Raw genomic sequence first — 27,213 nt, 5'->3', positions numbered from 1 at the left:
CTGGGCATCAGTGCGAATTACATTGAGCAATGGTCTCAAGTTGCGAGCAATGGTCTCAAGTTGCAGTGGGGGAGGTCTAGGTTGGATATTAGGAAACAGTATTTCACTAGGAGGGCGGTGAAGCACTGGAATGCGTTACCTAGGGAGGTGGTGGAGTCTCCTTCTTTGGAGGTTTAAGGCCCGGCTTGACAAAGCCCTGGCTGGGATGATTTAGTTGGGAATTGGTCCTGCTTTGAGCAGGGGGTTGGACTAGATGACCTCTTGAGGTCCCTTCCAACCCTGATATTCTATGAGTCTATGATTCTATGATGCTCAGAAAAGTGACTGGGGAAGAACAGCGCCTGCTTATCCAACCGCGCTGCTCCCTGGGCGCGGGCGAGACCCATCTGCTCACTCTGCTGGCAAGCTTCAGTGTTCATCTCCCATTAGCTCTGCAGAGCCCTTGGAGCTGCAGCAGAATTGCTGGCTAAGGCGCTGTCACAGGGTGTCTGTGCTCTGCTCTGGAAGTACAAAGGGGCCTTAAAGTGAGTGTAAATCGTTCCAGCAGCATAACTCGGGCCATAAGTTCATTGAGACCAGCTATTCTGTGTTTGTACAGCACCTAGCGCAGTGTGGTCTTGGTCCACGGCTGGGACTGCTGGGAACTACTGCAATGCACAAAATAATAATAATTAATAAAAGGAGACTTAAAATGAGAGGAAATTATATCGACACCCATTTTTATGTCCCCTTTACACTGTCAGGATGGCATGAAGAGGCCTTAGCATAAATGAGAATTAGATTCAGGATCTTTATACTGGTAGACCTGAGTGAATGCTGCCAAAATCTATTTGAGGATAGTCAGCCGGATGGAAACAGCACATTCAGTTCATTGGCATTCTACTCATTTTGATCATTTTCTGCAAACATTTGTTCACATTTTGTCTGGTTGGTTGGTTGGTTGTTTTGTTCATGAAAATGTTCGCTCTTCTGAGAACTGGTGCAAAGATACGTTGGTGCAAAGGTGTGCACTGGAAACATATTTGTGGCCATCTTAAAAACTCTTTGGTGTCCCTCCTCTTTGTAAAGTTTCAATTGTCCACCCAGGGAACAGAAACAATACCATGTGACTCAGGCGATCACGCGCAAGCCATGAATGCTGACCAGTTGAAGGCATAGTAGCAAATGGTTGATGAACAATCCCTGGGGTGAAATATATTCACCTGAGGCTTGATCAGAAGGTTATGCAGGTTAATGGAAAGATTCTTATTGCTTTCAAATGAGTATTGGATCAGACCCATAAAATAGCCATGAGACCATTTTGAATTACAAACATATTTAAAAAAAAAAATCAAAAGTGTGTTTGCAAATAATTTGGGAACAGAAGAAACAGTCAAATGCCTGAGTTACATTATTAGGGTGATTATGTCAAATACAGGGTTTGCTCAGCCCTGATCACCACTGAGGATGTGAGAGGCAGAAAGAACAACATGTGTAGCATTGAGAAATATCATCCTTTGACTTAGTTCTAAATGGAGCTAGTTTGATGCAGGGGCACGAGCAGGGAAGTGGAGCAAGGATAATGCTGCTGCTTTAACAGAGTCACATTTCACAGAGTTACTGGCAAAGAAGAGAAGGAAGGAAGGAAAGGTGGAGCGAGAAAGTGAACGGAGAGGAGGGCTGAAGAGAGGAAAATAAGAGAGGAGAACTGAGGTCAGAAAGAAAAAAAACAGGATCTGGAAAGAGGGCTGTGAAACAGTCGGCAAAAGGGGCCAAATTGGGGAGGAAAGAAAGAAACTGAAGAGAGTGGCTAGGGAGAGGAAGAAGGAAAAGAGAAAACGGGATGGTAATCAGGAGAGGCAGAAAGCAAAGAAGGAAAAAAGATGTCTAAGAGAAAAGGAAGAGCATCCGTCTCCCCTGCCTGGCAGACAGATTAGGTAGCAGGGAGAGCAAACAGCCTCAGGCAGGAGCAATCATTATTCCACCCTAGTTGATGTCGCTGATTGCAAATCCTTCCATTCCTCGTCCTTGCTCTGTGACAGAATTGCGGGAATTGGAGTTGAGACTGACCTATTGTTCCCTTTTGCTACGGCAAGAGTGTCCCCTCTCCTATGATCACTGGGGCATTGTCTGTTATGGATTTCAGGGCGCCAAATGGGGCTTCCACATGGCACCCAGCAGGGTGGGTGGGGATGGGACAGAATGTCTGCAGTTCTAGAGGATCTCCTCCAGACCCTGGCGGCTTTTAAAGTGATGGAGACCCAGTGTCCCTGGACTGCACATCTGAAAGTGGCTCCTTTACTTCCCAGTTGTAGTGCTTGCCTTATAAGTCTCCAGATGAGCATCTCCACCGGTGCGGGCTAACCTGTCTCTTTGATTTATTATGATGGAGCACCTTCTTGTCGTTACTTCTTTATTTTTTTAATAATCCAACCCTTTTTTCCCCCTCCTCCGAGGAAATTTTCCTGGCGAGGCTGAGATCCTACAGCAGCTGGTCGCTGTCTGTCAGGGGCTTTAATTAGTCAGAGGGAATAAAACAAAGGCTGCCTCTCTTGCTAAAGAGAAAAAGGGAAAGGGAAAAAAAATCAACCTCGTAAACAAAGAAACAAAACAGAATCCTGAGCTGACTGGGACTAACCTTGTGAGACTTCCCGTTCCTAGGGACCTCACTTGGGCCCAGATCCTTGAAAGTACTGATAGATTTCGCTGGGAGTTAGGTGCATAGATTCCTTTCAGGATCTGGGCCCTAATATTACCATTGAAGTCAGTGGGACTTCCAGGATCAGGCCCTTCATTCCGAACCATCTTCCCGAATTCTGCAAACATTCTGCAAACAGCACCGGGTTAAATCTCTTCAGGGTTGGGTAAACCTTTGCTCCTCCCTAGGGAGAGAGAATGAGTTGTATGCAATTTCCTCAGCTGGGGTCTTTCAGCTCAGCCCTCGCAGATGAGGTCCTGACCAAGGATACCCTACCTTCATATTTGTTCCCATCCTCTTTTATGATTTTATTCCACAGTGGAAGGTAAATTTGCCTTTAAAAGATTTTTTATATTTCTCCATAATATGTATTCCTTAATATTTGAAATATTCCGTTACTCATTTAAATGTTATATATTTTGACCCTTTGGGGAATATCAATTTCTAAAATTTCAGATTTATCGTAATTTGTTTTGAAGTGGAATAGCTTTCCCTAATTTGGCTTATTATTATTACACATCACAAGTAAAAGATGTGATAGATTCATAGATCCCAAGGCCAGAAGGGACCATTGTGATCATCTGCTCTGACCTGCTGCATAACACAGGCCATAGAACTCCCCCAGAACAATTCCTAGAGCAGGTCTTTTCGAAAAACAGCCAATCTTGATTTAAAATTTGTCAGTGATGGAGAATCTACCACCAACCTTGGTAAGTTGTTGCAATGGTTAATTATTCTCAGAGTTAAAATTTTACACCTTATTTCCAGTCTGAAATTGTCTAGCTTCAACTTCCAGCCATTGGATTGTGCTAGACCTTTCTCTGCTAGAGTGAAGAGCTCATTATCAAATATCTGCTCCCCATATAGGTATTTATGGACAGTAATTGAGTCACCTCTTAACTTTCTCTTTCTTAAGATAAATAAGGTGGGTTTTCTACTCCTTTAATCATTCTCATGGCTCTTCTCTGAACTCTCTCCAGTTTATCAACATCTTTCTTGAGTTGTGGGCACCAGAGCTGGACATAGTATTCCAGCAGTGTTTGTACCAGTGCCAAATACAGAGAACATAAGAACGGCCATACTGGGTCAGACCAATGGTCCATCTAGCCCAGCATCCTGTCTTCTGACAGTGGCCAATGCCTGGTGCATCAGAGAGAATGAACAAAACAGGTAATCATCAAGTGATCCATCCTATGTCATCCATTCCCAGCTTCTACAAACTAGGGATACTTCAGAGTATGGTTTTGCATCCCTGCCCATCCTGGCTAATAGCTATTTATGGACCTATCCTCCATGAACTTACCTAGTGCTTTTTTGAACCTTGTTATAGTCTTGGCCTTCACGACATCCTCTGGCAAAGAGTCCCACAGGTTGACTGAACATTGTGTGAAGAAATACTTCCTTTTGTTTGTTTTAAACCTGCTGCCTATTAAAATAACCTCTTTACTCCTACTCAAAAGCCCCGTTTATGCATACCGGGATCACATTAGCCCTTTTGGTCACAGTGTCACACTGGAAGTTCATGTTTTATCTATCATGACCCGCAAGTCTTTTTCAGAGTCACTGCTTCCTAGAATTGAGTCCCCCATTTATAGCCTACCTTCTTTGTCCCTAGATGTATACGTTTACAGTTAGCTGTATTAAAACACATATTATTTCCTTGCATCAGTTTACCAAGCAATCGAAATCGCTCTGAATCAGTGATCTGTCCTTTTCATTTCTACCACTCCCCCAATTTTTGTGTCATCTGCAAACTTTATGAGTGATGATTTATGGTTTTTTTCCAGGTCACTGATCAAATGGGTTAACAAAAGACCATGCAAACACTGGGTAAACCTCAAACAAGACTGGAGCCCAAGTATAGCTATTTATAGTAATAGGTGGGTTAGAAAGAAATTTAGGTCACAAAAAATAAAAATGAATCACCCATTCATCCAGACCACCTTCACAGCGTTAGCCAATTTTTTTACATTCCTGTCACCGAGATCCTCTCCTTTAGCGACTTTCATTAATAATCAGGAATGTATCCCTAGGAAATATCAAAGTGACTATTCCTTGTGGACAAGAACTGAGATTACTCAACTTCGACAGCTGTTCTTGGGTCCTGATTTGAAATCATACCAAAACCTTTGTAATAATGTAAATAACGTAAAGATCCTGTAATTTCAGTATTTAAGTATCAAACATTTTATTGTGAAATCCGAATTCAAGATGGCTCTATCTAGATCTTTAACCATGTTTGAGGAGTTGACCCAGGGGCAAGCTGGAATAAAAAGGTTTAATTTCTAAGATGCATACAATTTTGATTGAAAAAAATGTTGCTAGGAAAACAACCCAGATGAAAAGATAGAAGAGAGATTTGTATGAAGAAATTCATCTGGATGAGTGGGTCTTTATGTGGGAGATCTACATCTTCAATTTGTATAGCTAATAAATAATTTTTTATTAATTATTATCTAGATGGCATTTGACTCCAGTTAAAAACCATCATATTTTTGCTAGTAGGAGGCACTTCATTGGAGTGGTTGCAGGGAAAGGGGAACATACTTGCATGTGTGGTGTGTCCAGGAAGTAGACAGTTTGGGGAGTAAATTATTAAAGGGTTTCATCTTATTACAAAATACTGGCATCCTAAAGAGCTTTTGCCTGGTTATATAATGCTTCAGTAAAATAGCTATGTTTTAAACAGAATGACAAATTACTTTCTTTTTTTTTTATTATCAGAGGGGTAGCCGTGTTAGTCTGTATCCACAAAAAAACAACGAGGAGCCCGGTGGCTCCTTAAAGACTAACAGATTTATTTGGGCATAAGCTTTTGTGGGTAAAAAACCCACTTCTTCACTTTCTTTTTTATTGTTATCAGCAAGATTTTGTATTGCACGGTATTGAAAAAGTGTAGGACTTCTCCTATTGAATTGTGGTATAGGAAAATAAGGACTGTCCTACTAATGGAAAAACTTTGACTCCAAGTACGTACATAAGAGAAACACCAAAAAGAGGATAGGTGTTTAGAAATGTGCTCACCCTTTTTAGCATACTCAGAGAAGGAGGGCGCCCGCTGTCATTAAGCCAAAATTTTTAGCCAGGTTCTTTGATTATTAACCTGATCCTGAATAAGTAATAAGCAATGTACGATGTAGTAAGTAACCTTCTATTTTAACTTTGCCTGAATAAAAAGTTTTTGTTTTGTTTTTTTAAATGAGGGGAAGGGTGCTGTTGGCAGGGTGTGGAAACAAGCCAAGCCCTGGAACTTTTTGTAGTAGTAGATGTTCACCACAGTGTCCTTGGCCAAAATTCTCCTCATCCTATTCCCTTCCACCCTGGTGGTGGCTGCTTTTCTGTGGTGCTGTGGTTGGGTACAATAGCTGTAAAGTGCTTTGGGATCCTTTGGATAAAATAAATTAAATAATTCATTTACTGCTACGACAGACCCCTCGGTTTATGGAACTCATTCCACAGGGACAGACGCAGTATGAAAATGTGGATGGGTGGCCGAAGGTTTTAGGACGTGAAATTGGAAGAGTTTTGTCATGTGGATGGGGGATTTGTCAACTTCGGGGGTAAGGTTTTGTCGTTTATACGCGGAGATTTGGTAGTGTTGGAATGAAGTTTTGGCAGAGTTTTGTTTTGGCAAGGGAGGACATTAGGGATACAGCTGGGAGGTGTAATTTTCAGCTGGGGTAGATGAACGTGTGCTGGTTTTGATTGAAATAATGCTCTAAAAATATCAGTGTAGCTGCGACGGCAGGTGTGGCATCTCAGGCTCACCACCTGAGGATGTGCCTATTTGTGGCACGGTAGTTAGATCAAAGCTAGTGCGTGTACACCTGTACATCATCCCGAGCTAGAAATCACTCATTCAGCTTCAGTGTAGACGTACCCCTAGGAAGGGGTTTCTTTGGTTTGAGGCTCCTGTCCTCACTGAACTGTACAATTTTGTCGTACTGCAAGCCCAAGTTTTACGGACATGGAAGAGACATGTCAAAACTGGGACTGGCTGATGGAAATCAGGACACAGATTCAGCTCTTAGACCTAATTCCCTCTAAGCCATGTAAGGATGCAGGCCAACCTGCCAAGCTGTCACTTCCCCACAAGGGCCAGTAAGTCAAGTATGAGTTCACCTTGAGGGAATGTCCCGGTTTACAAAGGCTTGAACATGTGTGAATTACCTTCGGTCTGGTTCTCTGACCGAGGAATCCAGGATCATAAGCAAACACTCTCCCTCATTTAATGTAAAACACAAACATTGCATTAGTTCACTGCCAGCTCTGAGGCACATTCTGGGGGGTGTGCGGGGGAGGGTTGTTTTTAGTACAACTTCCTAGACTTGTCTTTTCTCCTGGCCATATGAAGATTCACTTAAATGAGACTGGTTAAATATCATGTGGCACTTGCTGCGAATCCCTGGCCATCATTACTCTGTTTGTGTAGCAGCCAGCGGGGGCCGCTGTGACAGAGAATGTTGCAGGGGCAGTAAGAAAGCAGTCCAGGAGGACATTTATCTAAGGTAATAATATGGTGCTTGTTACCTCCTCACACTCTTTCATGTGCTTATCCTCACAGCGTTCCAGGGCAGGGCTATTGTCCCTGTTTTACAGATGAGGAAGTGAGGCACAGGGAGACCAAGTTACTTGCCCAAGGACACACAGAAAGTCTGTGGCAGACCAGTGAATTGAACGCTGCTTTCGTGAGGCACAAGGCAATGGCCTAACCACTGGACCACCCTTCCTCTCTGGAAAGAAGGCTTCACATTGTTATCAAAAGAAGTGCCCTTCCCAGATTTCTTTTTGTAGGGAGTGGTATACAAAGCTTCGGCACTGAAGGGTGTAAACACCAGGGAGGGAGCGGAATTATCCAGGATGGCCCCAGGGAGTGCAATGGTTTGCGCTAAATCCCCGTTGAAGTTAATGGGAAGATTCATCCTCATTTCAGTGGGCTTTGGATCAGTCCCTAACGGCAGCAGAAATAATGGGATGAAACTGAGCAAAAGCAAGGTTGAAGGCCAATAAATATTTCCCGATGGTGAGATCTGTCAGACTGCAGCTGGGTCTCCCAAGGAGGAGCAGTGGGAGCCCCATCACTCAAGTCATTTCTAAATAGAAACGGCGAAGCCCTGGAGCAGATACCATTCTGCCACAGTTGTGAGTGATGGTGGTACTTGAGTTAGGAGATTCCTGGACTACACTGAAAAGAGCTGGAGCTTGGTTTCACTTTCCAGGCCATCTCCCACTTATGTTTTCAAACAAGCACCTTCGTGCTGTCTCCCAGGCTGCCCCTCATGCTTGGGAGGAGCTCCCTGTAGACATCTGCAAAGCCACCTCATTGTCCTCCTCAAAACTCTCCTGTGCCGTGAGGCACAGTCAGGCTGCTGGTGTGCTGAAACCGCTGCCTATCATGCTGACCCATATTATCTCATTGGTTGTACTGCCCCATCTCTATCTTTCTGCGGTCTCTTGCCTTATACTCAGGGCACATCTACATTTACAGCTGCGTGTAGAGTGCGGACACTGCATGCCCAGCTCGCACAGGTATCAGTAGCGGTGTAGACACTCAGCATGGCTTAGGCGAATAAAGTAGAATAGAGTTATTTCCACGCCTAAGCCCCCAGGGTTTATACCATACATGGCTTGCTAGATGCCCAAGCAGTGCCACTTCTACACTGCTAGTTTTAGCAGTTGCATCCCATTGTCTGGCTGCTACTGGAGCCTTTCCCCACTGCAGAGGAAGGCTTCGGCAATGGGGAAGGACACTGGGCCAGATTCTTTCCCTGCTGTCTCCCCCCTACCAGTCTTTTCCTGCTGCATCCCCAGTGCCAGAGCCTTTCTCTGTGCATGGAGATACACACTGCAGTGACAAGCGAGGTGCAGATTGCCTTTCACTGCGGCGCGTAGCTACATGTATGGTGCCCGTACTCTGCACGTTGCTATGAATGTAGATGTAGCTTTAGATTGTCAGAGATTATCTTTGTTATTGCTGTTCTTGTTCTGTGTTTGTACAGTGCCTAGCACAATGAGGCCTTGGTCCCTGGTTGGGGCTTCTCGGTGCTGTGGTAGTAACAAACGATTAATAATAATAAGGAGCTGGAAGCAGGACATTCTTCATGAGGCCCTTAGACTCTGGAATTCACTACCCCACATGGTGGTCAGCCAGAGATTGATTTATTAACCTTAGAGCATGTGGCAAATCCTGTCTTTTCTTACAGGCATTTCAGGAAGAAGGGTGTTCTAGCTGGTGGTTGATGTAGACGTCACGTTGGTTGGAACCATAGGATGGGTTTGATGTTTAGGTTTTTTAGGAGGTTTCTTTTCACTGCAATGTGATTACTGGCAATTGGGTACTTGTTTAGTTGTTTGGTACATGAATAGCATAATGGCTAACAAGGGTCAGGCTAGAGACTCTTGCCTATATGCTCGGGGTCTTACTGATCGCCATATTTGGGGTCGGGAAGGAATTTTCCTCCAGGGTAGATTGGCTGAGCCTCTGGAGGTTTTTCGCCTTCCTCCGCAGCATGGGGCAGGGATCACTAGCAGGAGGGTCTCTGCCGATTGAAGTCACTAAAACACAGGATTGGGGACTTCAACGGCAGAGTCCAGGGAAGGGTCTTGCGGCCTGCAGCATGCAGGGGGTCAGACCAGATGATCATAATGGTCCCTTCTGACCTTAAAGTCTATGAGTCTATGAGTCTATGAGTTGGGACACGGAGATATAGCATTGCTGATTTTGATACTTGTGAGAGTATCATTATGTGTTTTTGATGAGTGAGAAGTGTCTAGAGCTGGGGCTAGGTGCTGGAGAGATCTAAATTATGAAAGAAACAGCTGTTAAAACAAACTGCAGTGTATAGTGATTGGTGAATTTCTCAAAGGGCCATATCTGAAGCCTGTTGAAGTTAATGGAAAGGCTCCCATTGACTGCAGTGGCCTTTGAATCAGACCCCAGATCCAGAATCTCATGTAGGTTGAGCATCCAAAGGTTTGGACGCTTCTCTAAAAGTTTATCCCAAACTCTTTGGGCTGGAAATCCTGCAAGATTTCCCCTGGGGTCTCTAGTATGTCCAGGTGGGGTTCAGTTTATAAACACTTTAAGAAGGGTCTTGCTCTTCATTAATGCCTCTCATGAGAGCCAAAATGTGCTCTTGGCCCACAGCAACCAAATGAAACAAGCAAAAAACCATCACTCAGCTTTTTCAAACTGCAAGGAAGGTTCAGAGCAGGTGCCGTTCACCTCTGGGCAAAGGTTCAGCTCAGTTCTCATTTGGTCCAATCTGGTTTGCTTGTCTCTAGTTAGCAGAGTGTATTGCGGAGTTAACCGCATGCGGACTACTTGTCCGCGAGGGCTGCCTGTTCCTGTCCCATATCCACGCAGAGCCCAGTGCTGGGGGATGTTTATGTCAGAAACCATCTCGTTTCAGCAGCTGTAGCAATAAACATGGATACCGGAAAACCTAATAACGTCCTTGTCCCTGGCCTCACACCCCCACAAGCTGCCTCAGTCAGTTCAATCACAAGGGATCATTCTCCTCTGTCATCAGCATTGTGGATTTCTGCTAGCTGTTCTGTATTCATTCCAAGCAGGGAGCATTGACATGGATAGCATGGGGCATGGTGGATAAAGAACATGCAACAGAGAAATACACAGTGTAGTCTGGAGAAGGGGAAGTTTTGCCATCCATGATCTGGAGAACCAGATTAGGAGAAGCCACTGTGGAGCACTTGACACTTCAAGAGCACATGGCTGACAGGAGCAGTGGGTTCACACATCAAGGGAAAGATATTCCTCTCTCCCATCCCCAGTCATGTCTTCTCCAGCTATGCTAAAGGCTGGTGAGGTCTAATGCATAGGATGAACTACCCACACAGGTTCTCCCTCCCACGCCCTCCACTACCAAACCTTTTAAAAACTGCCTTGCCATGTGTTTACCCCCAAAGTCCCCGCTCACGGGCAGTGTCTGGGAACCAGTGAGGCCACTTGCTATTTGACCCAATAAAGGTCTCAAGCAATAACATGGACAACCTTAATGTTTAATAGACCGCCACACCTCCCTCTGCATGAATAACAAGCCAAATTCATCCCTGGTCTACCTCCCTTGCATTCAGTGCTGTTACACCTGCAGTGAGTTTGGCCTCATGGAGTTTAAGACAATCCTTCGATGCCACAGCCCAGTTTTGACTAGCCAAGTGGTAGGTCCACCAAATGGACTTGGTCACACAGGAGATCAGTTCAACCATTCTTAGCCCTGTCCTGTATGAATTACTAATTACTAGACTCCTCCCTTTCCTCCCATGAGTGAAACTAATTTCGTCCCCTTTCCTTCCCCCCTCCCTCCCCACTGTGTGGCAGGAGAAGAGTTACAGCTGAACTGAAAAATTAGAAGAGCAAATTCTTTTCTTCAAGGATGAGACCGTGACATCCCCCAGGCTGAACATCCAGGAATCAAAACAATACGGGAACCAAAGCATAAGCATGAAAGGAAGTTTGGGGCAAATGGAGGAACTCAGGAGGAGAGAGTCACCATAATATGATCATCTTCCCCTGCTGTGGTCTCAGATGCCAGCTTAGGATTTGCATGTTGGCTGTGAATGGGTAGCTAGTTAGCTCCTTTCTTTTCCCAGGTGAAGGGCCAGGAGGGAGGTGAGGGAGCAGGGGCGGGAGGGATCCTGTAATTTGGCTGAATTCCCTCCAAGTTTACCGGCTTGCTGTGCATAGGAAGAGACGCCGGGTGCAGCTGAGGAAGGGTGGTGAAACAATGGCCATTCCAGCTGGATGTTATCACCGAGTTTATTTATTTATTTTCCTCTTCGCTTGTTTTGTCTCCTTGCCTGCCAGATGGTGCTTTCTAATTGGTGGAAGATTTTCACCCTCTTCTCATCCTCCGAGCTGCAATGATAGCAGCTCCCAGAAGAGCTGATTTGTAAACCTGAGAGCATGCGGACCTCCTGCTGTTATTGCCTCATTAACCCTCTCGGGAGCCTTGCATTAAAGATGAAGGGCCCAGTTCTCCTCTCTGAGACTGTTTGTCTCCATTGACTTCACTGGAAGTACTCCTGGTTTACACCAGTATATGTGAGAATAGAATCAGGCCCGATGAGAGGCTGGGTCAACCAAAAATGTGTCTGTTTCTCACATCCTATTTATTTGTTTCAGTTTGATGTGATTGCCTGGTCAGTTGACACATGCTCAGGCAATTGTGGGGGAAAGATCTTGTTATGAAACCGAGCTGGTAGCATTTGCTGAGCGTCCTTTTTGTCTCTTGTTTTCTCTTTTTCAGAACATGGAAAAAGTGCTGGTCCCTTCTGTCACATTAATCGTAGGCTGTGGAGTATCTTCGCTGACGCTTTTGCTCTTGATTATCATTTACGTCTCGGTCTGGAGGTACAGATTTCTTTCTCCGCTTTTCTCACTGGGCACAGCAGCTGTCATTCGGTCTGGGTGGATTCTGGAGGTTCTGCCCTCCTGTTGTGGATGTTTGGGTATCTGAGGCAGAACCATTTTCTGATGAGCAGGTGCTGAAGGAAGTGGTTTTGGTGGCTTAGTAGGTGGCATTCTCTTCTCTGGCACATAACCCAGTATGGTGCTGGTTGGAGAGGCAATGAAGCTAGTGCCCTGAACACTTGAGTCATAGACATTAACATTTTCAAAAGTGACTTGCTGTTTTGGGTACCCCGGTTCTTGGGTGTCCACCTTAAGACACTTTAAGAGGCCTGATTTTCGAAGGGTGGTTGCTCAGCACTTTCTAAAAATCAGGACTCTTTAAGGTGTCTCAAGTTGGAGATGGGCAAAATTGAAGCACCCAAAATCACTAGTCACTTTTGAAAATGTAGGTCCTAATGATCCCACAACTTAAGGGTATTTAAACCGAGCATCCTGGCCTAATCCCAATTTAGCTAGCTACAGTCTGTCTGCCTAAATTCCCCCTTCAGTTTCAAATATGGGATTCTTCTTCACTTTGTGTTGAATAGGGTTACTGTTCGCTGTTAAACAGCTGCTGTGTATCACCCCAGAAGTGGCTGCATTTTTGTGGTGGCTGTGACTCCTTAACATACAAAGTTTGATTCATCCAAGGCCTGCACGGGCATAAAGTCTCCAGAAGAAAGACCCCACCCAAAGCCCAGGTCATAAGATGCATGTAACTCTGTAGATTTTAAGGCCAGAAGGGACTTAGTCTGACCTCCTGCATAGCACAAGCCATTGAATCTCACCCAGGGATTCCTGCATTGAGCCCAACAAGTTGTGCTTGAGCTAGAGTGTATGTTTTAGAAAGTCCAACCTTGCTATAAAGACTCCAAATTACAGAGAATGCACCACATTGCTTGGTAAACTGTCCCAATTGTCAGCTACTCTCACTGTTAATAATGTACACCTTATTTCCAGCCTGAATTTTTTAGCTTCCGATTCCACCCGCTGGGTCTTGGTATGCCTATGCCTGGGGAGTGAGTCGAGGTGAGTTTGAGGTGAATGTTGGGGCTAGTTTGTAGCAAGATTGGGCCTCAGTTTTATACTTAACCAGAGGCTGAATTTCCAAGCAAGCCAACTACAGGCAGGAGTTTCCAAGTGAGCCTGCAATTCAAGTTTGTCTAGGTTAAGAAGCCCTCTATGATCAGAAAGTTTCTCCCTATACTTACAAACTGGGATCAGATTGCCTCTTAAAGTCTGATAAGCTAAATGAATTGTGAGGTTCTTTAGTCTCTCACCGTAAGGCAGGTTTCCAGATCTCGAATCATTGTCGTGTCTCACCTCTGAACCTGCCCCATTGTTTCAACATCCTTTTTAACGCAGGGACACCGGAACAGGACACACTTGCAGTAGCAATCTCCCCTGTGTTATATGCAGAGGTATATAACATCCTGCTCAACATTCCTCTGTTTATTACAAATCCCAGGATCAGGTCAGCCCTTTTAGCCACGTTATCTCGTACAGACAACGGGGAGTGCTCAGAAGTGGGTCCAGCGGCATTATTCCTATGTCATTATTATCCAAGTCCAGGAACTCCGCAAACCTGGCCTTTTGCCAATGCGTGGGAAAGTAGCTCCTTGTTAGAACAACGTTCTACCCACATGGTGTTCTGTGGAGAGCACTTACTGGAATTCAGTTGCTTTGTGGAGATTTAGCTGAGAATTTCCCATGCAGACTTTTGGACAAAGGCAGCTGGAGCATGTGTGTGTAGGCTCAGCTTGAAAACCAACCTGTTCTCATGAATAGAATCACCGAGGCTGATAATTTGGAAACATTCCCAGAGTTTTGCCCAACTAGAGTTTGCTTCTGTATGGGAAGGCAGAGAGAGGGAACAGGAATGGGAGCAAGAGGGAAAGGGGAGTTCAGGACTTTTGAAGAATGGGCCAGATACCCAAGAGAACATGAAACACTCCTCGGGTTCTCAGTCAAATCCTCAGAAGCTGTTTCCCCGTACTGATACGTGCCAGGCTATCAATGACAGTGGGTGGGAGCTTTTTCCTCGAGTGACCCATTCAGATACAGTCATACTGGCAGAATGTGGTTCCAAACTGAACATTGTTTCTGTCTGATGGGCCGTTTGGTGACCTGTTGGTGGACTGAGTCCAGTTCCTGGTGGACAGATGGTGGCAACCCTCATTTAACCCTCCACAAAGGGTGCATCACTCCCTTTGTTCACAGCCTTGATAGAGCAGCCAGTGACTTAATGGGCCATGGAAACTGAAGTACTTCCCCGTCCCCAGCAGTGGTTCCTCCTGGTCAGGCTTGGAGATGCAGCCTGCTTGTGGTCCGTGTGCGCTACATGTTCTGTGGGTAAAGAGGGGACTTCTCTGCCCAGAACAATCCATCCTGAGCCTCATATCTGTGCAGAATTCTCTCAAAAAATGCCCCACTAATGGGCAAAGTCAAGGAGAATAGACTGTAGGGAACATTCTGCCCTGGCTGGGGTTGGGCCAGGTGATCTAATCCTCTTGTAAAGCTCTGATTGTTGTGTCTCCTTTTCCTCTGGTTCTTGACACTCACGAGCATTCATGAATGTTCTAGTGTATTTTCCATCCCTGACCTCAATGTCGTGCAGCAACCCACTGTGCTGGAGTGACCTTTCCATACCACCACGATCAATGCTCTGTATTGATTAGCTCTCCCACTGCTTCTCTCGTCAGCCAGTCAACATGCAGCAAAGCCCAGGCCTCTGTGGTTTGCCGCTGATGGCTGCGTAAAAGCTACGTCCGTGTCTTTCTGCAAGATATCAGCATGCGTTTGTCTCACCTCTTGCTCCTCGCAGCTGAGTGTAATTTTTGTGGCTACCAAGGTGCTGCTGCCTCCTGTTGCACGCTTACCCTGCTTTAAATCCAGTTGTCTTCCCTTCACTAGAGGTGCTCAGATACTGCGGTGGCGGGTCATAGGAGATAGATAGAAAGTGTGGCTATGATGGAAGGAAGCAAGCAAGCATGGTTGTGTGGCTCTCCCTGCAGCTTGGAGAAGCTGGAGCTATGGTTCCCAACGGCCTCAATTCTGACGGGCCTTTGCCTCATCAGAAACACCCTGGAGTATCATGACGTGTGATCTCCTGCGCGTTAGTGGGTGAATGCAGTAGTGTTTAATGTCGAGGAGAGGAATGCGCAGTGGCCCTCATGCAGTGGTGAGGGTGCTATGCCGCAGCACCCTTTGGATGTGGTGTGTACGTAGGATAGGTAGAAGAGGGCAGGGCCCTAATGTCCCCTCATCTCAGTATTTTCAGAGTCACAGAGAGTCAAGTGGAGTGCGGGCCAAAGGGGACGACCACTGCCTCATGGGTTATTCTAGGACGTGGGCAATGACAAAGGCACTGGGGCTTTGTTTCTGTAAGGATGAAGCTGTGGTAACCTGGGTACTGGAGTAAGATAGAGATGGTCACTGCTAATGCAGAGCTCAGTGGACAGTACTTCATTCTAGATGAGCTGCTCATTCCATGACTAACCGTCAGCCAAGACTTGACTAAGGTTGACTGCCTTGGGGAATGCAGGACAAATCTGCCTTTACCATAGGCAACTGGGCCTCGTTGTCCATTGCCCTGTACCTTGTGCCGTCACTTACAATTGGTGCAGAGTAGGTGTAATGGGAACAGGAGCATTTCCAGCCAGTTTGCATTGGTGTAGATGATTGCAGGTGTTGCGGGGCCTTGGGGAATCAGGGTCATTCTCTGGGGTAATGTCAGGCTGTGAAGTTGACAAGATGATTATGAAGATGATAATAATAGTAATGGAAGCCTTCTCTTCAAACAGACTGAATCCCCAAAAGCCCTGGACTGTGGGGACTCAAGAATCAGGATCACAATTTCCTGTCTTGAGCCCAAGGAAAAAAGAGAGTTGACGTCGATTACAGTCATACAGCATGTAATTTTTGATTCAAGGAATTTAAAGCACTTTGCCAATATTAAGCAACTCACGCAGTATCACACCAATGGGAATGGAGCCCAGGAGACCTGTCTTCCTGCTCTGATCATTATACATTGCCTCCCTAGCTGGAAAACCAAGAAGAGAGTATGCTTATTCCTAAGCATATGCCACAGAAATAACGGAGGTTCCCCCTTCCCCCCACCCCTCTTTCCCTTGGCTGTGAACGTCCAGATAACATCCAGAGCATGTATTTGCCCCCGCTCCATGGTATGCATTATCATTTGCTCTGTGTGTGCTCTTTACTGTGACTTAAAGCTCTGAGTTTTCCCCTCTGTGCTTTCTCTCTCACTCTCCCCTGGGAATTTCAGAGATAACCCACCAGATGGCCATAGCTCCCTCCATTGCCCTCGGAAAACACATTGCCCTGTCCCAGGGAGACAGGAGAGGAAAAGGGTGCTGGGCACCAGGGATTTCGGGAAGTGGAAAAGGAAGGCTTTTCCAGAATACATGGCTTGCTGCTGCAGCATTTGCGTCACCCAATCTAACACTGCACAGTTGTTAGATTGCGTCTGCATGTGCGTGCTTAGTTTTAGCATCTGTTTTTGCTGCCACCGAGCAGCCTCCACTGGGCTTCTGGCCAGTGGAGAGCTTGACCCGTTTACCCCCTATGTCTTATGGCTAATTTTTGTCAGACATAGGGAGACTTGGGCGTTCTTCCAGGATTGGTGCTTGACACTGGTAGGAAATGGTGGAGCCAAGACAATTGGCAGCATCCTCAGTGGTCCTTGATGTCTACTATTTCCAGGTGGAGTAGAGGTTCCCAATTCTCCCCTCTAATCCCCCAGTCTATTTGCCTTCCTTCTCCCATGCCTATATCCCTACTGTCATGTAATTTACCTGGTCTCCCCCAGCTCTACAGTTCCCTCTTAGCCTTTGCAAGGGCTGAGATAATATTGAAAGCTATTTTTTCCCCCGACTATTACACACACCTTCTTGTCAGCTGTTGGAAATGGGCCATCCTGATTATCACTACAAAAGTTGTTTTTCTCCTGCTGATAATAGCCCACCTTAATTGATTAGTCTCGTTATAGCTGGTATGGCAACACCCATGTTTTCATGTTCTCTGTGTATACATATCCTCCTACTGTATTTTCCACTGCATGCATCCGACGAAGAGGGTTTTAGCCCACGAAAGCTTATGGCCAAATAAATTTGTTAGTCTCTAAGGTGCCACAAGGACTCCTCGTTCTTTTTGCTGATACAGCCTAACACGGCTGCCCCTCTGAAACCCGTGAAGGTTTTGTGACTGTTCAAACAATGTTTAACCTGGCAGACCACGGCCAAGCCCTGGGGTATCTCATGCCTTCTGGACTGGCCAGAGTCCTGGGTTAAAAGTAGCTTCCTGGGGGCAATGTGTTGGGAACAGTAAGGACTGTGGCTGCTAAGTGGAGGGACCAGATTGGAGCTTCTAGGCAAAGCCAGGCCAGACTCGCTTGCCGCCCCTTGCCAGGACCCCCACCCGCCCCACCCCATATAGGCTCCTTGTTCCACCACCCTCTGGGGCAAGGTACTGCCTCCTGCTTCCTGTGTGCAAGCAGCAGAGGGTTGGTGGTTCAGAGCTGGAAGCTGTGGTGGTGATTTCTTGGCATGCAGCATATCTGTGCTGAAAGAGGGGGACTAGAGACTTCCAGAATATTTGTATTGAGACATAGGCCGGATTCACCTGTCAGCGTGTGACACCATTGGGCCTAGATTGGAACGGGGAGTCAGAGAGAGCCTGGGGACTGAGCTGAGGTGAATTTGAGGTGGATATTGGGGAAAGATTGGGCTCGGTTTTCAAGGGAAACTGAATTTCCGAGCAAGCTGACTGCAGGCTGGAGTTTCCAAGAGAGGCTTTACGGGGGGGAGGATGAGTTTTGGGAAGAGCTGGCTGAGGGCCTAGTTTCAGTGAGAACTCGAGACCTGAGTCTCAGAGAAGTTTGGGCTGATTGCTGCTTTCAACATAAACCCAGCGACTCTGAGTGTCACAGTGGCACAGCTGGAGTTCCCGCTGAGCCTTTATATTTGCCTGAACGCAAAACGGAAAGGGAAGTAAAGTGGAGTTGAAGGATGCAGGCTGTGTACCAACAGCACATGGTCCCACTCAACACAGCCCGGGCACCTGGAGCACTGAGCAGTGAATGCTGCTTTGGCAGGGCCAGTAAGGAATCCAGAACTCCGTACACAAAGCCCAACATATTTACTGTTGCTCCAAATTAGTCACTGATATTAAATTACTAGGCAACATGCTGGAATATACACTTTAGAGAGAAATCCTGCCGCAACCTCCAGGGGACGCTAATAGATCTCACTCTCTAATTTCCATGGGCCTAAGGTCCTGTTTCTACTCAGGCAAACGCCCACCAATGTCAGTGGGAGTACTTGGATGAGTAAAGTGACTCATGCGTGTTGAGCGTGGGACTGGGCTCTAAGTCGATTGCTGAGTAATGCAGTCACTTTCTTTTTTGTGCCTATTGTTTGCTTTTCATTCAGCAATTAAAAATGTACTGAGAAATCACCCCCAAATAATGAGCGAGTTTAATTTGATTGCATGCACGCAATTCCGGAGTGAGGCATAGCTGTGCAGTGCATTGATAATCAGAAAGGAGTAACGCCTTGAGGCTGGGGGGAGCTAAAGTCAAGAGTTGCTACTGTGGATTCCTAGAGTCCAGCGCCAAAAATCCTTACTCAGACACCTACATGACTGGCCTGTTTTTTGAGGGCATTCGTGCCCCCCGACTCCTGTGGAAAGGGTATCAGCAGCACCTTCAGAAACCAATCAATGATTATTTTCTGTTTCAGGGACGCCTTGTCAGGTTAAGCAAAGGGGGGAAGTTGATTTTCAAGCAGTTTGTTGCGAAAATGCATTTATTTGTAATCTCCTTGTATAGCCTGCATGCCTGTGGCTCTGTGACTGATCTGGAAATCTTAGCACGTCTGCGTTGTTGTTTAAAGCTGCTTTTCAAGGCCCCTTTCACATCATTTGAACTGAAGAGAACTTTTAGCGCTTAGCAAGTTTCAGAAGAGGTTTAGACATTTATATGAATAAGAATGGCATCTGTACTGACAGTAGCTAGGAAAAAAATTACAGGGGCTTTCAATCGTTGTCCTTCAGGGCACCAGCTGATCACTACCTGGGCTCAGGAAGAAACTTCATCCTCACTTAGTATAGTGTTGTACAATTGGGGTCCTGTGCTTTCCCCTGAAGCATCCAGTTTTTGCCGCTGGCAGAGACTGAGTATGCCACTAATTTGTCAGCTCATACACTTCTAACATTTATATTCCTGTCTCATCTAGGAAGGTAGCATTGCCTAGTGGCTAGAGCATTGGGCTGAGGCCTGAGGTCTATTCCTGACTCTGCCACTGACCTGCTGTGTGACCTTTTGGGCAAGTCCCTGTACCTCTTTGCCCTCCCCCTTCCTTTGTCTATGGAGATTATAAAATCTTCAGGGCAGGGACTATCTCTTACTAGGTATATATACGGTGCCTGGCACAATGGGGCCCTGATCTGGTTGCACCCTTTAATACCAATTAAAATACAGTAGTCCCCCCCCTCCTCTTTTCTCTTTGCAGATACATCCGCTCAGAACGCTCTGTCATTCTCATCAACTTCTGCCTGTCCATCATTTCCTCCAATGCTCTCATTCTGATTGGACAAACCCAGACCCGGAATAAGGTAGGAGACAAATTTCCTGTTCTCTCATTTAGCATTGAGATGATCTGTTCAGGCAGCTTTCCCTTTCCTCCTTCTTTGCCTCCCTCTGTTAATTAGCGGCGTGTCAGAGACACCACTAAACGGCAGATTTCAATTTTCTCTCTTGGTAATTTGGGAGCATCCTCAGGGCTTTCATGAAAAAACAGTGTGATCTTTTTGAATATCTGCCTTGAGTTAGCAGGCACATGGTGCAGCAAAGGAGCATGGTTGTTTGTAAGACTTTAGCCATTTTACCTTCCAAAAACTCAAAAAGACAGACGGGGACGGGGGAGGAACCCGAGCAACTCAGCACTGTAAATGCTTTGCCCTTCTTGGCTGGCTTTCATCCTCGGAGCTCAAAGTATGTTGCAAGCGTGAATAAAAAGAGCCTCACAACACCCTCTCTAGCGTAGGAAAGTGTCATGAGACTCATTGTACAGCTAAGGCCCAGGGGCCCAGCACCTCCTCGGTATTTAGATTTCAAATCAATGGGAGTCAGACACCTAAATACCTTGGCGAGATGAGCCTGAGAGCTTACGTGATTTATCCAAGGTCACGGAGTGAGTCGGTGACAAAGTTGGAATACCCAGTTGCCCTGGTGTGGCCGCTAAAGTACACCCCTTCTCTGTATTATCAAGCAGGCTATCATATTGACTCTGTTTGCCAGCCAAAGCACTTTAATTCTCCTGTTGGCACCTTTTATAATACCAACCAACTCTTATCATCCATCGCTCTGAAGGCACTTCACAGAGGAGGCCACTGTACTGTATTATCCCTATTTTACAGATCGGGAAACTAAGTCCTAAAGAGGGGAAGGGACTTCTCCAAAGTCACCTAGCAGGCTAGTGCCAGAGTCAGGACTAGAACCCAGGTCTCATAAGATCAATGCTAGCTATGCTGCCTCTTCTTGAAGCTTTATTACAGAGAAGCCCCAGGACTGAATGAGCTGTGGTGACTGACTAGCCTTTTGGTCCCTAGAGAGGGACTTTCAGGTCAGCGCTAGCGCACGTCTGGAGGCCAGGGTGGAAGACATTTCCCTGCTGCTGCTGCCCAGGTCATACTTTCTGTGGATAAAGAGGGATTCAGTCCCCAGGCCTGCAACTCTGGCTCCTCTCCCTAGTACGACGTGCGCTGCGAAAATAGAGCAATGTGCATCGTGCATGGTCTGTTAAGTGGTAGAGTGGGGTGGGAGGGATGGAGAGAATGGCTTTGCAGGGGCTTTCACTGGGAACTTTAGCTGAAGCCAAGAGATGTGTGTGCCAGGGCTATGAAAAACAGCATCTCTCCAAGTTCCTTCCCATTTAATAAACCTGGAGGACCACAGCGGTGGCTCCTCTTTGGCTCTGGTCACTAAACAATCAACTTCATCCTGGGAAAAAACATTGTCAACAATTTTGGCCGCTCCTGTGCCTTTATTTATTTCTGTCCCTCTTCGGTGGAAAGTTATGGTCTAGTTTGCTCCCCATTTTATGGATGTCCCTCATCAGAGCCTTTAGTGGGGGATTCGGTGCTTCTGACTGTGATTGCAAGAGGCAGATTAGTTCTTTGCACATAAATATGCATGAAACCCCATAAATAGAAAGGTTATTCTTGGATTTCCACTCAGCCGTCTAGTAAACAGTCTCCAGTAGGGAAGAGAGAAAGAAACTATGCAGAGAAAAGGTTGGGGCTCCATGGAGTCTAAATTAGGAATTTATAAAAGCTGAATTATTGATGATGGAGCTTCTGAAAATTTGGCAAAGGTTTGCAGCTCCATTTTCCCCCAAGGGTTTCTTTGGAATTGATTAGCTTCAATATTGTGAATTCGTCGTTCATTTCCACCTGTGGAAGCCCAAAGGCCAGAATCTGATTCTATTTGCAAAACGCTTCGAAGATGAAAGTGCTGGATAGGGGCTAAATAATTGGTAGGTAATACAAAAGGCATGAGCCCTGCTTTATCCAGTCACACATTCATGTCTGTGAGTTTATTAATATATTGTAGGCACGATTATGTGGTATTAATTAGGACTCTATTAATAAAGAACGATAGGAGGGTAATGTAATTAATGCAAATTGAAATGGGTTTATGGAAAATAAATTCTGTCAAACTAACTCGATATCTTTTTTGATGAATTACAAGTTTGGTAGATACATTTAATAGTATTGACATAATATAGTTAGATTTCTGTTAAGCATTTGACTTGGTACTGCATGATATTTTGATTAAAAAACTAGAATGATACAAAGTTAATATGGCACACATGAAATGGATTAAAAACCGAGGAACTGATAGGTCTCAAAATGTAATTATAAACAGGGAATTGTCATCGAGCAGGTGTGTTTCCAGTGGGGTGTCTCAAGCACTGGTTCGTGGCTCTATGCTATTTAACATCTTTATAAATCACTTAAAGAAAACGTCAAATCATCACTGATAAAGTTTGCAGATGACACAAAAATTGGGGGAGTGGTGAATAATGAAGGGGACAGGTCACTGATTCATAATACATCTGTATTTGGCACTGGTGTGACCACTGCTGGAATCCTGTGTCCAGTTTTGGTGCCCATTGCTCAAGAAGGATGTTGGTAAATTGGAAAAGCAGCAAAGAGTCCTGTGGCACCTTATAGACTAACAGACATATTGGAGCATGAGCTTTCGTGGGCGAATACCCACTTCGTCGGATGCAGGTAAATTGGAGAGGATTCAGAGAAGAGCCACGAGAATGATTAAAGGAGTAGGAAACATGCTATATAGTGACTATCTCAGAGAGCTCAATCTGTTTAGCTTGACAAAGAGAAGGTTAAGGGGTGACATGATCACGGTCTATCAGTATCTATATGTGGAACAAATATTTAATAATGGGCTTTTCAATCTAGCAGAGCAAGGTCTAACACGATCCAATGACTGGAATTTGAAGCTAGACAAATTCAGACTGGAAATAAAGCATCATTTTTTTAACAGTGAGGATAATTAACCACTGGAAGAACGTACCAAGGGTGGTGGTGGATTCTCCATCACTGACAATTTTTAAATCAGGACGGGGCATTTTTCTAAAAGATCTGCTCTAGGAATTATTTTGGGGCAGTTCTCTGGCTTGTGTTACCCATAAGGTCAGACTAGATGATCACAAAGGTCCCTTCTGGCCTTAAAGTCTATGAATCTATCTGTTGCAAAGAAAAAAAAATCTTTTCTTCAAAAAGAGAAGTGTAAGAACCCTGTGTGGTCGAGTAGAACAGCTTGGTAAATTGGCTTGAGTAGCAGTCTCTCCTGTGAAAGTTGCTGGTTTGAACCCAGCATGGTGTAGCAATGGACAAAAGTTCTTACTATCTCGAGACTTCTTGATGAACAATGAGTATGTCTGCTCCAGAGCTGGAAAGTGTAATTTCCAGCTTTGGTTGACTTACCTGCTATTTATAGCTTGCTTGCTTTAAATAGAAGTATAGCTAGCAAGGCATGGGCAGCTAGGGTGACCAGACAGCAAGTGTGAAAAATCGGGATGGGGGTGGGGGGTAATGGGAGCCTATATAAGAAAAAGACCCAAAAATCAGGACATCTGGTCACCCTGTGGGCAGCGGGAGAGGTGTCCCAAGTATGATCCCATAGTCTTCCCAAAGAGGCTGAGGGCTGAGTTGACCATAGAGAATCACATTCACTTTCTCATCCTTATACTTGGCCTTTCCATGGTAGGCTGGGGTGATGTAGCCATGAGGCAGTGTGGGAGAAGATTTCCCTTCAGCTCCCTATTTTGTAGATAAATGCAGGATTTCATTCTCACTGGAAGCATGAAATTCAGACCTGCTCAGCTCCTCACTATCTCCACTCCCTAGAGTTTTATATTAAGCTCTGATAACGGTAAAAGTGCCTGGAAAATCTAATGCGCCTCTTTGGGATGCTGGAAAATCTGAAAGCAAAACACCATTCTCTCGCCCAGACAAACTGTTGGCTAGGATGGCAAAATCATGCTGGCATAAGATGAAATCAGGAACATGGAGAATTTGTAGAACTGGCCAGAAAATAGTGACTTTCTTATGGGAATCATTTGAATTTTTTTCTTGAAAATGTTTAGTCAACTTTTTGAATTTTTGAAAATTTTACCCAGATCTACAAGCTGGTTTGAAAAAAAAACAAAATAAGAAGCCAGGGACCAGGACCCCGTTGTGCTTGGCGCTGTACATACAAAGAACAAAAATATGACCTTTGCTGCAAAAAGTTTAAAATCTTGCATGCAGCTTCTGATGGCCTCAGATCAAACCACTTTATCCATTGAAATCAATCTGATCAGATCCTGATAATGGTTACACTACACATGATAGCTTCTGTGTGTAAAGGACATTGGTGGGTGAAGAAAAAGGAAGGTTCGGTGATCACACACAGTAAGACATTTGTTTCCAGCTCTATTCTCGCCTTTTTTCCACAAAGAGAAACTCTTTGCCACCTATTTTAAAACGCTTGTGCCTGCACTGAATGCTATAAGCAAGTTTGTCACGTAAATTCTGGTCTCTGCCACTGCTTCTCCTTGGGTGCTACTAAATATATTGCCTTCATCTCATTCTTGAATTCGAATCGTAGGGCCAGATTCTCAGCTGATGCAAAATGAGCATCGCTCTGTCAAAGTTAATGGTGCTACACCAATTTATACCAGCTGAAGTTCCAGCCCAGAGGAATGAGAGATGGAGAAGGCCTTTTCAGTTATCCAGTCCATCTCCCTGCCAGTGCGGGGTTATTCCCTATAGCACATTTTCTAGTATTTTCCCCAGTCTAACTTTAACTATCGTTAGCTTATTCCTGGTCCCTTAGGAGACTGCTCTCACTATTATGAAATTTCTCCCAATAATCCTTCCAAAATTACCTTTTCTTAGTGCCATCCCATTACTCCTCGTTATACCCTTTAGGACAATTCCTCTCCTCCTTGTAGACAGCTATTGTCCCACTCCACAGTCATCATTCTCCCCAGCTCTACATGATCCATTCACTCAGTCTGTAAGTAACAATCCTGGACTGGCTGGGATATGGGCTAAATAGCCTTTTCCAGATCTCACCTCTGTGATTTTGCTGTCAGTAATATGGCATGTATGGCTCTTTGGGTAGAGAAGGTTCCATGCCATTTTAATGTCTGAGCGGATCTATCCTATACCTGAAGATAGATACATAAATACTTTTAAAATCTGACCCCAAGCATTTTTGGCCATTTAGAAAATAAATCATAATCCTGATCCCACTGAAGTTAAGGACAAAAATCCCGTTGACTTGGATAGGACAAGAATTTCCCCCCCTGGGATGCACTTGGGCGCCAATTCAGCAAAACTCTTGTGCATGTGCCTAACTTTAAGCATATGCTCAAGTCCCAGTGACTTCAATGGGATGCTTAAAGTTTAAGAACATGCTTCAGTGGTTTGCTGAATCAGGACCTTGAAGGTGAGGTGCATCTTTTCATTGTCTGACTCCTGCGAACTTCCCCCTAGAATGCGGTTTGGAAACTGTTCCCCTTCCCTGCTGCTAATCTCACCTGTATCCCTTTCCTCCCATCTCCAGGTGATATGCACACTGGTGGCGGCTTTCCTGCATTTCTTCTTCCTCTCCTCTTTCTGTTGGGTGCTGACAGAGGCCTGGCAATCCTACATGGCTGTGACGGGCAGGTTACGGAACCGCATCATTCGCAAGCGCTTCTTGTGTCTCGGATGGGGTGAGAATTATGGGTCTGTGACTCAACAGCATACAGGAATCTAGGGTTTGCTGGGGGATTGGATCTCTTTCTCCACCTTCCCTTCTCTCTGCGTTTTCCTCGTCTTCCCTCTCTGTCTCATTCTCCCTCCAGGCCCTTCATATTCTCTCTCACCCTCTTTCTCCCTCCTAGTGAAACGAGCTCTGTAATTCTGTCTCCATGGCAGCAGGGTTTTCCATAGGCAAATCAACTATTAGTCTGGTGCAGATGTTTGCAGCTAATTTTTCTCCCTCTGTCTTTCCCGTATGTTTAATTTATTAGCCTTAAATGAGGCATTTTGTCGTAGAAATCAAAGGCAATCATGTGGCGTGGGCTTTCAAAGATGTTACAAGCTGGAATTCGGAAAGAACAACATCACAAAAAGTTTGTCCAAAAGCAAGTGAAACACACACACAAACACACACACACAGAAAACATTGCACTGTACTAGTGACTCATTTTACTACTGAAGTCAAACACTTTCCCCCAGGTAGGATATTTTTGATGCTTATAAAAGGACTTGGTGTGATACAGACTGACGTTTCAAGAAGCCTAGCGCCGGCATCTCAACTCCTGGAGTAAGCAGATTCTCCGGCCACATGATCAATCTTGCAGCTGACCTCCTTTTGTCTGACCTGGCTAACGTGGCCTGGGCTCTTAGCTCTGATCCCCTTAGCTCCTGGGATTTCCTAATGATATAGTTGTGAATAGAATATACCCCACAAGCTAAAGGGAGTAGTCTAAACCTACCAATGTCAAGGTGTTAAGATTAGAAGCAGAGCATTTAAGGCCAAATTCTGCCCTTGGATGCACTCTTGCAATATCCATTGGCCAGGAATGGAAACCGTACATATGTGCAAAAGCAGAATCTCAGTTGTACTATTTGACAATATTTAAATAGCCCTCCCCGCGTGTTTCTGTACATCCATTAACACGACTGCACCTCTGTAAGTAAGGCTGGGTTCCGCTTGTCATTGAAAGGAGGGATTGAGGTGCATCTACCTCAGATTTACAGAGCAGCTTCAGTGCGGAAAGTGTGAGTTTTCAATTAAATCTGTTACTGAGTTTATGAACAAAAATAGTTAAACACAGGACCTTTAAAAATAAATATTGTGTGTGTGTGTGTGTGTGCACACGCACATATGCAGACACACACACACACACACACACTATTTTAATACTCAAGCCAGATGAGGGACATTGAATGAATTTAAGTAATCAGGGGGCGGTTTCATTGTAATTAATAAACACTGGGGCACTTGACTATTTTAGATACCAGAGAGTTTTGGGCAAACAACTTTCACAAGCTGCATTCATTTACAATGACAATAGGTGTCATTCCACCTATGGCTGCCATGCAGCCACCTCTGGGCTAGATCACATTAGCTGACGAACAGTGCATAGTAACGATTCACAACAGATTAGGACAAGAAGTGAAGAAGAATGCCATGTCCCATTAATGCAGCAGGGAATTTTAGGTTTCAGAGTAACAGCCGTGTTAGTCTGTATCCGCAAAAAGAAGAACAGGAGTACTTGTGGCACCTTAGAGACTAACAAATTTATTAGAGCATAAGCTTTCGTGGACTACAGCCCGGATGATATGCATCCGAAGAAGTGGGCTGTAGTCCACGAAAGCTTATGCTCTAATAAATTTGTTAGTCTCTAAGGTGCCACAAGTACTCCTGTTCTTCTTTTTAGGGAATTTTAGGTGTGTAGAAGGTAGGTAGACTTGGGTCACAACCCTGGGATAAATAACACCTATACTGAAACAAAAACATATCTTTAAAAGCATAATT

The 27,213-nt window shown here is 45.1% G+C and overlaps 1 protein-coding gene across 3 annotated transcripts in view; it reads left to right on the top strand.

Annotated features, from left to right (window-relative positions):
• The window catches only part of ADGRB1 (adhesion G protein-coupled receptor B1), a 271,570-nt gene that overhangs the window by 181,188 nt on the left and 63,169 nt on the right, over positions 1-27,213 (top strand). For 2 of the 3 annotated variants that reach the window (XM_054018657.1, XM_054018656.1), the window contains exons 10-12: positions 11,947-12,050; positions 19,619-19,721; positions 25,249-25,399. In XM_054018657.1, the coding sequence (XP_053874632.1) occupies positions 11,947-12,050; positions 19,619-19,721; positions 25,249-25,399 (358 nt within the window). Of the gene's footprint in view, positions 1-11,946; positions 12,051-13,049; positions 13,119-19,618; positions 19,722-25,248; positions 25,400-27,213 lie in introns of all 3 variants that reach the window. The other variant, XM_054018655.1, reaches the window with a different exon arrangement.

The sequence above is a fragment of the Malaclemys terrapin genome, chromosome 2 (genome assembly GCF_027887155.1).
Source record: "Malaclemys terrapin pileata isolate rMalTer1 chromosome 2, rMalTer1.hap1, whole genome shotgun sequence".
Lineage (NCBI taxonomy): Eukaryota > Metazoa > Chordata > Testudines > Emydidae > Malaclemys > Malaclemys terrapin.
The sequence above is the reverse complement of the archived record's forward strand: the minus strand, read 5'-3'. Positions and strand labels throughout refer to the sequence as shown.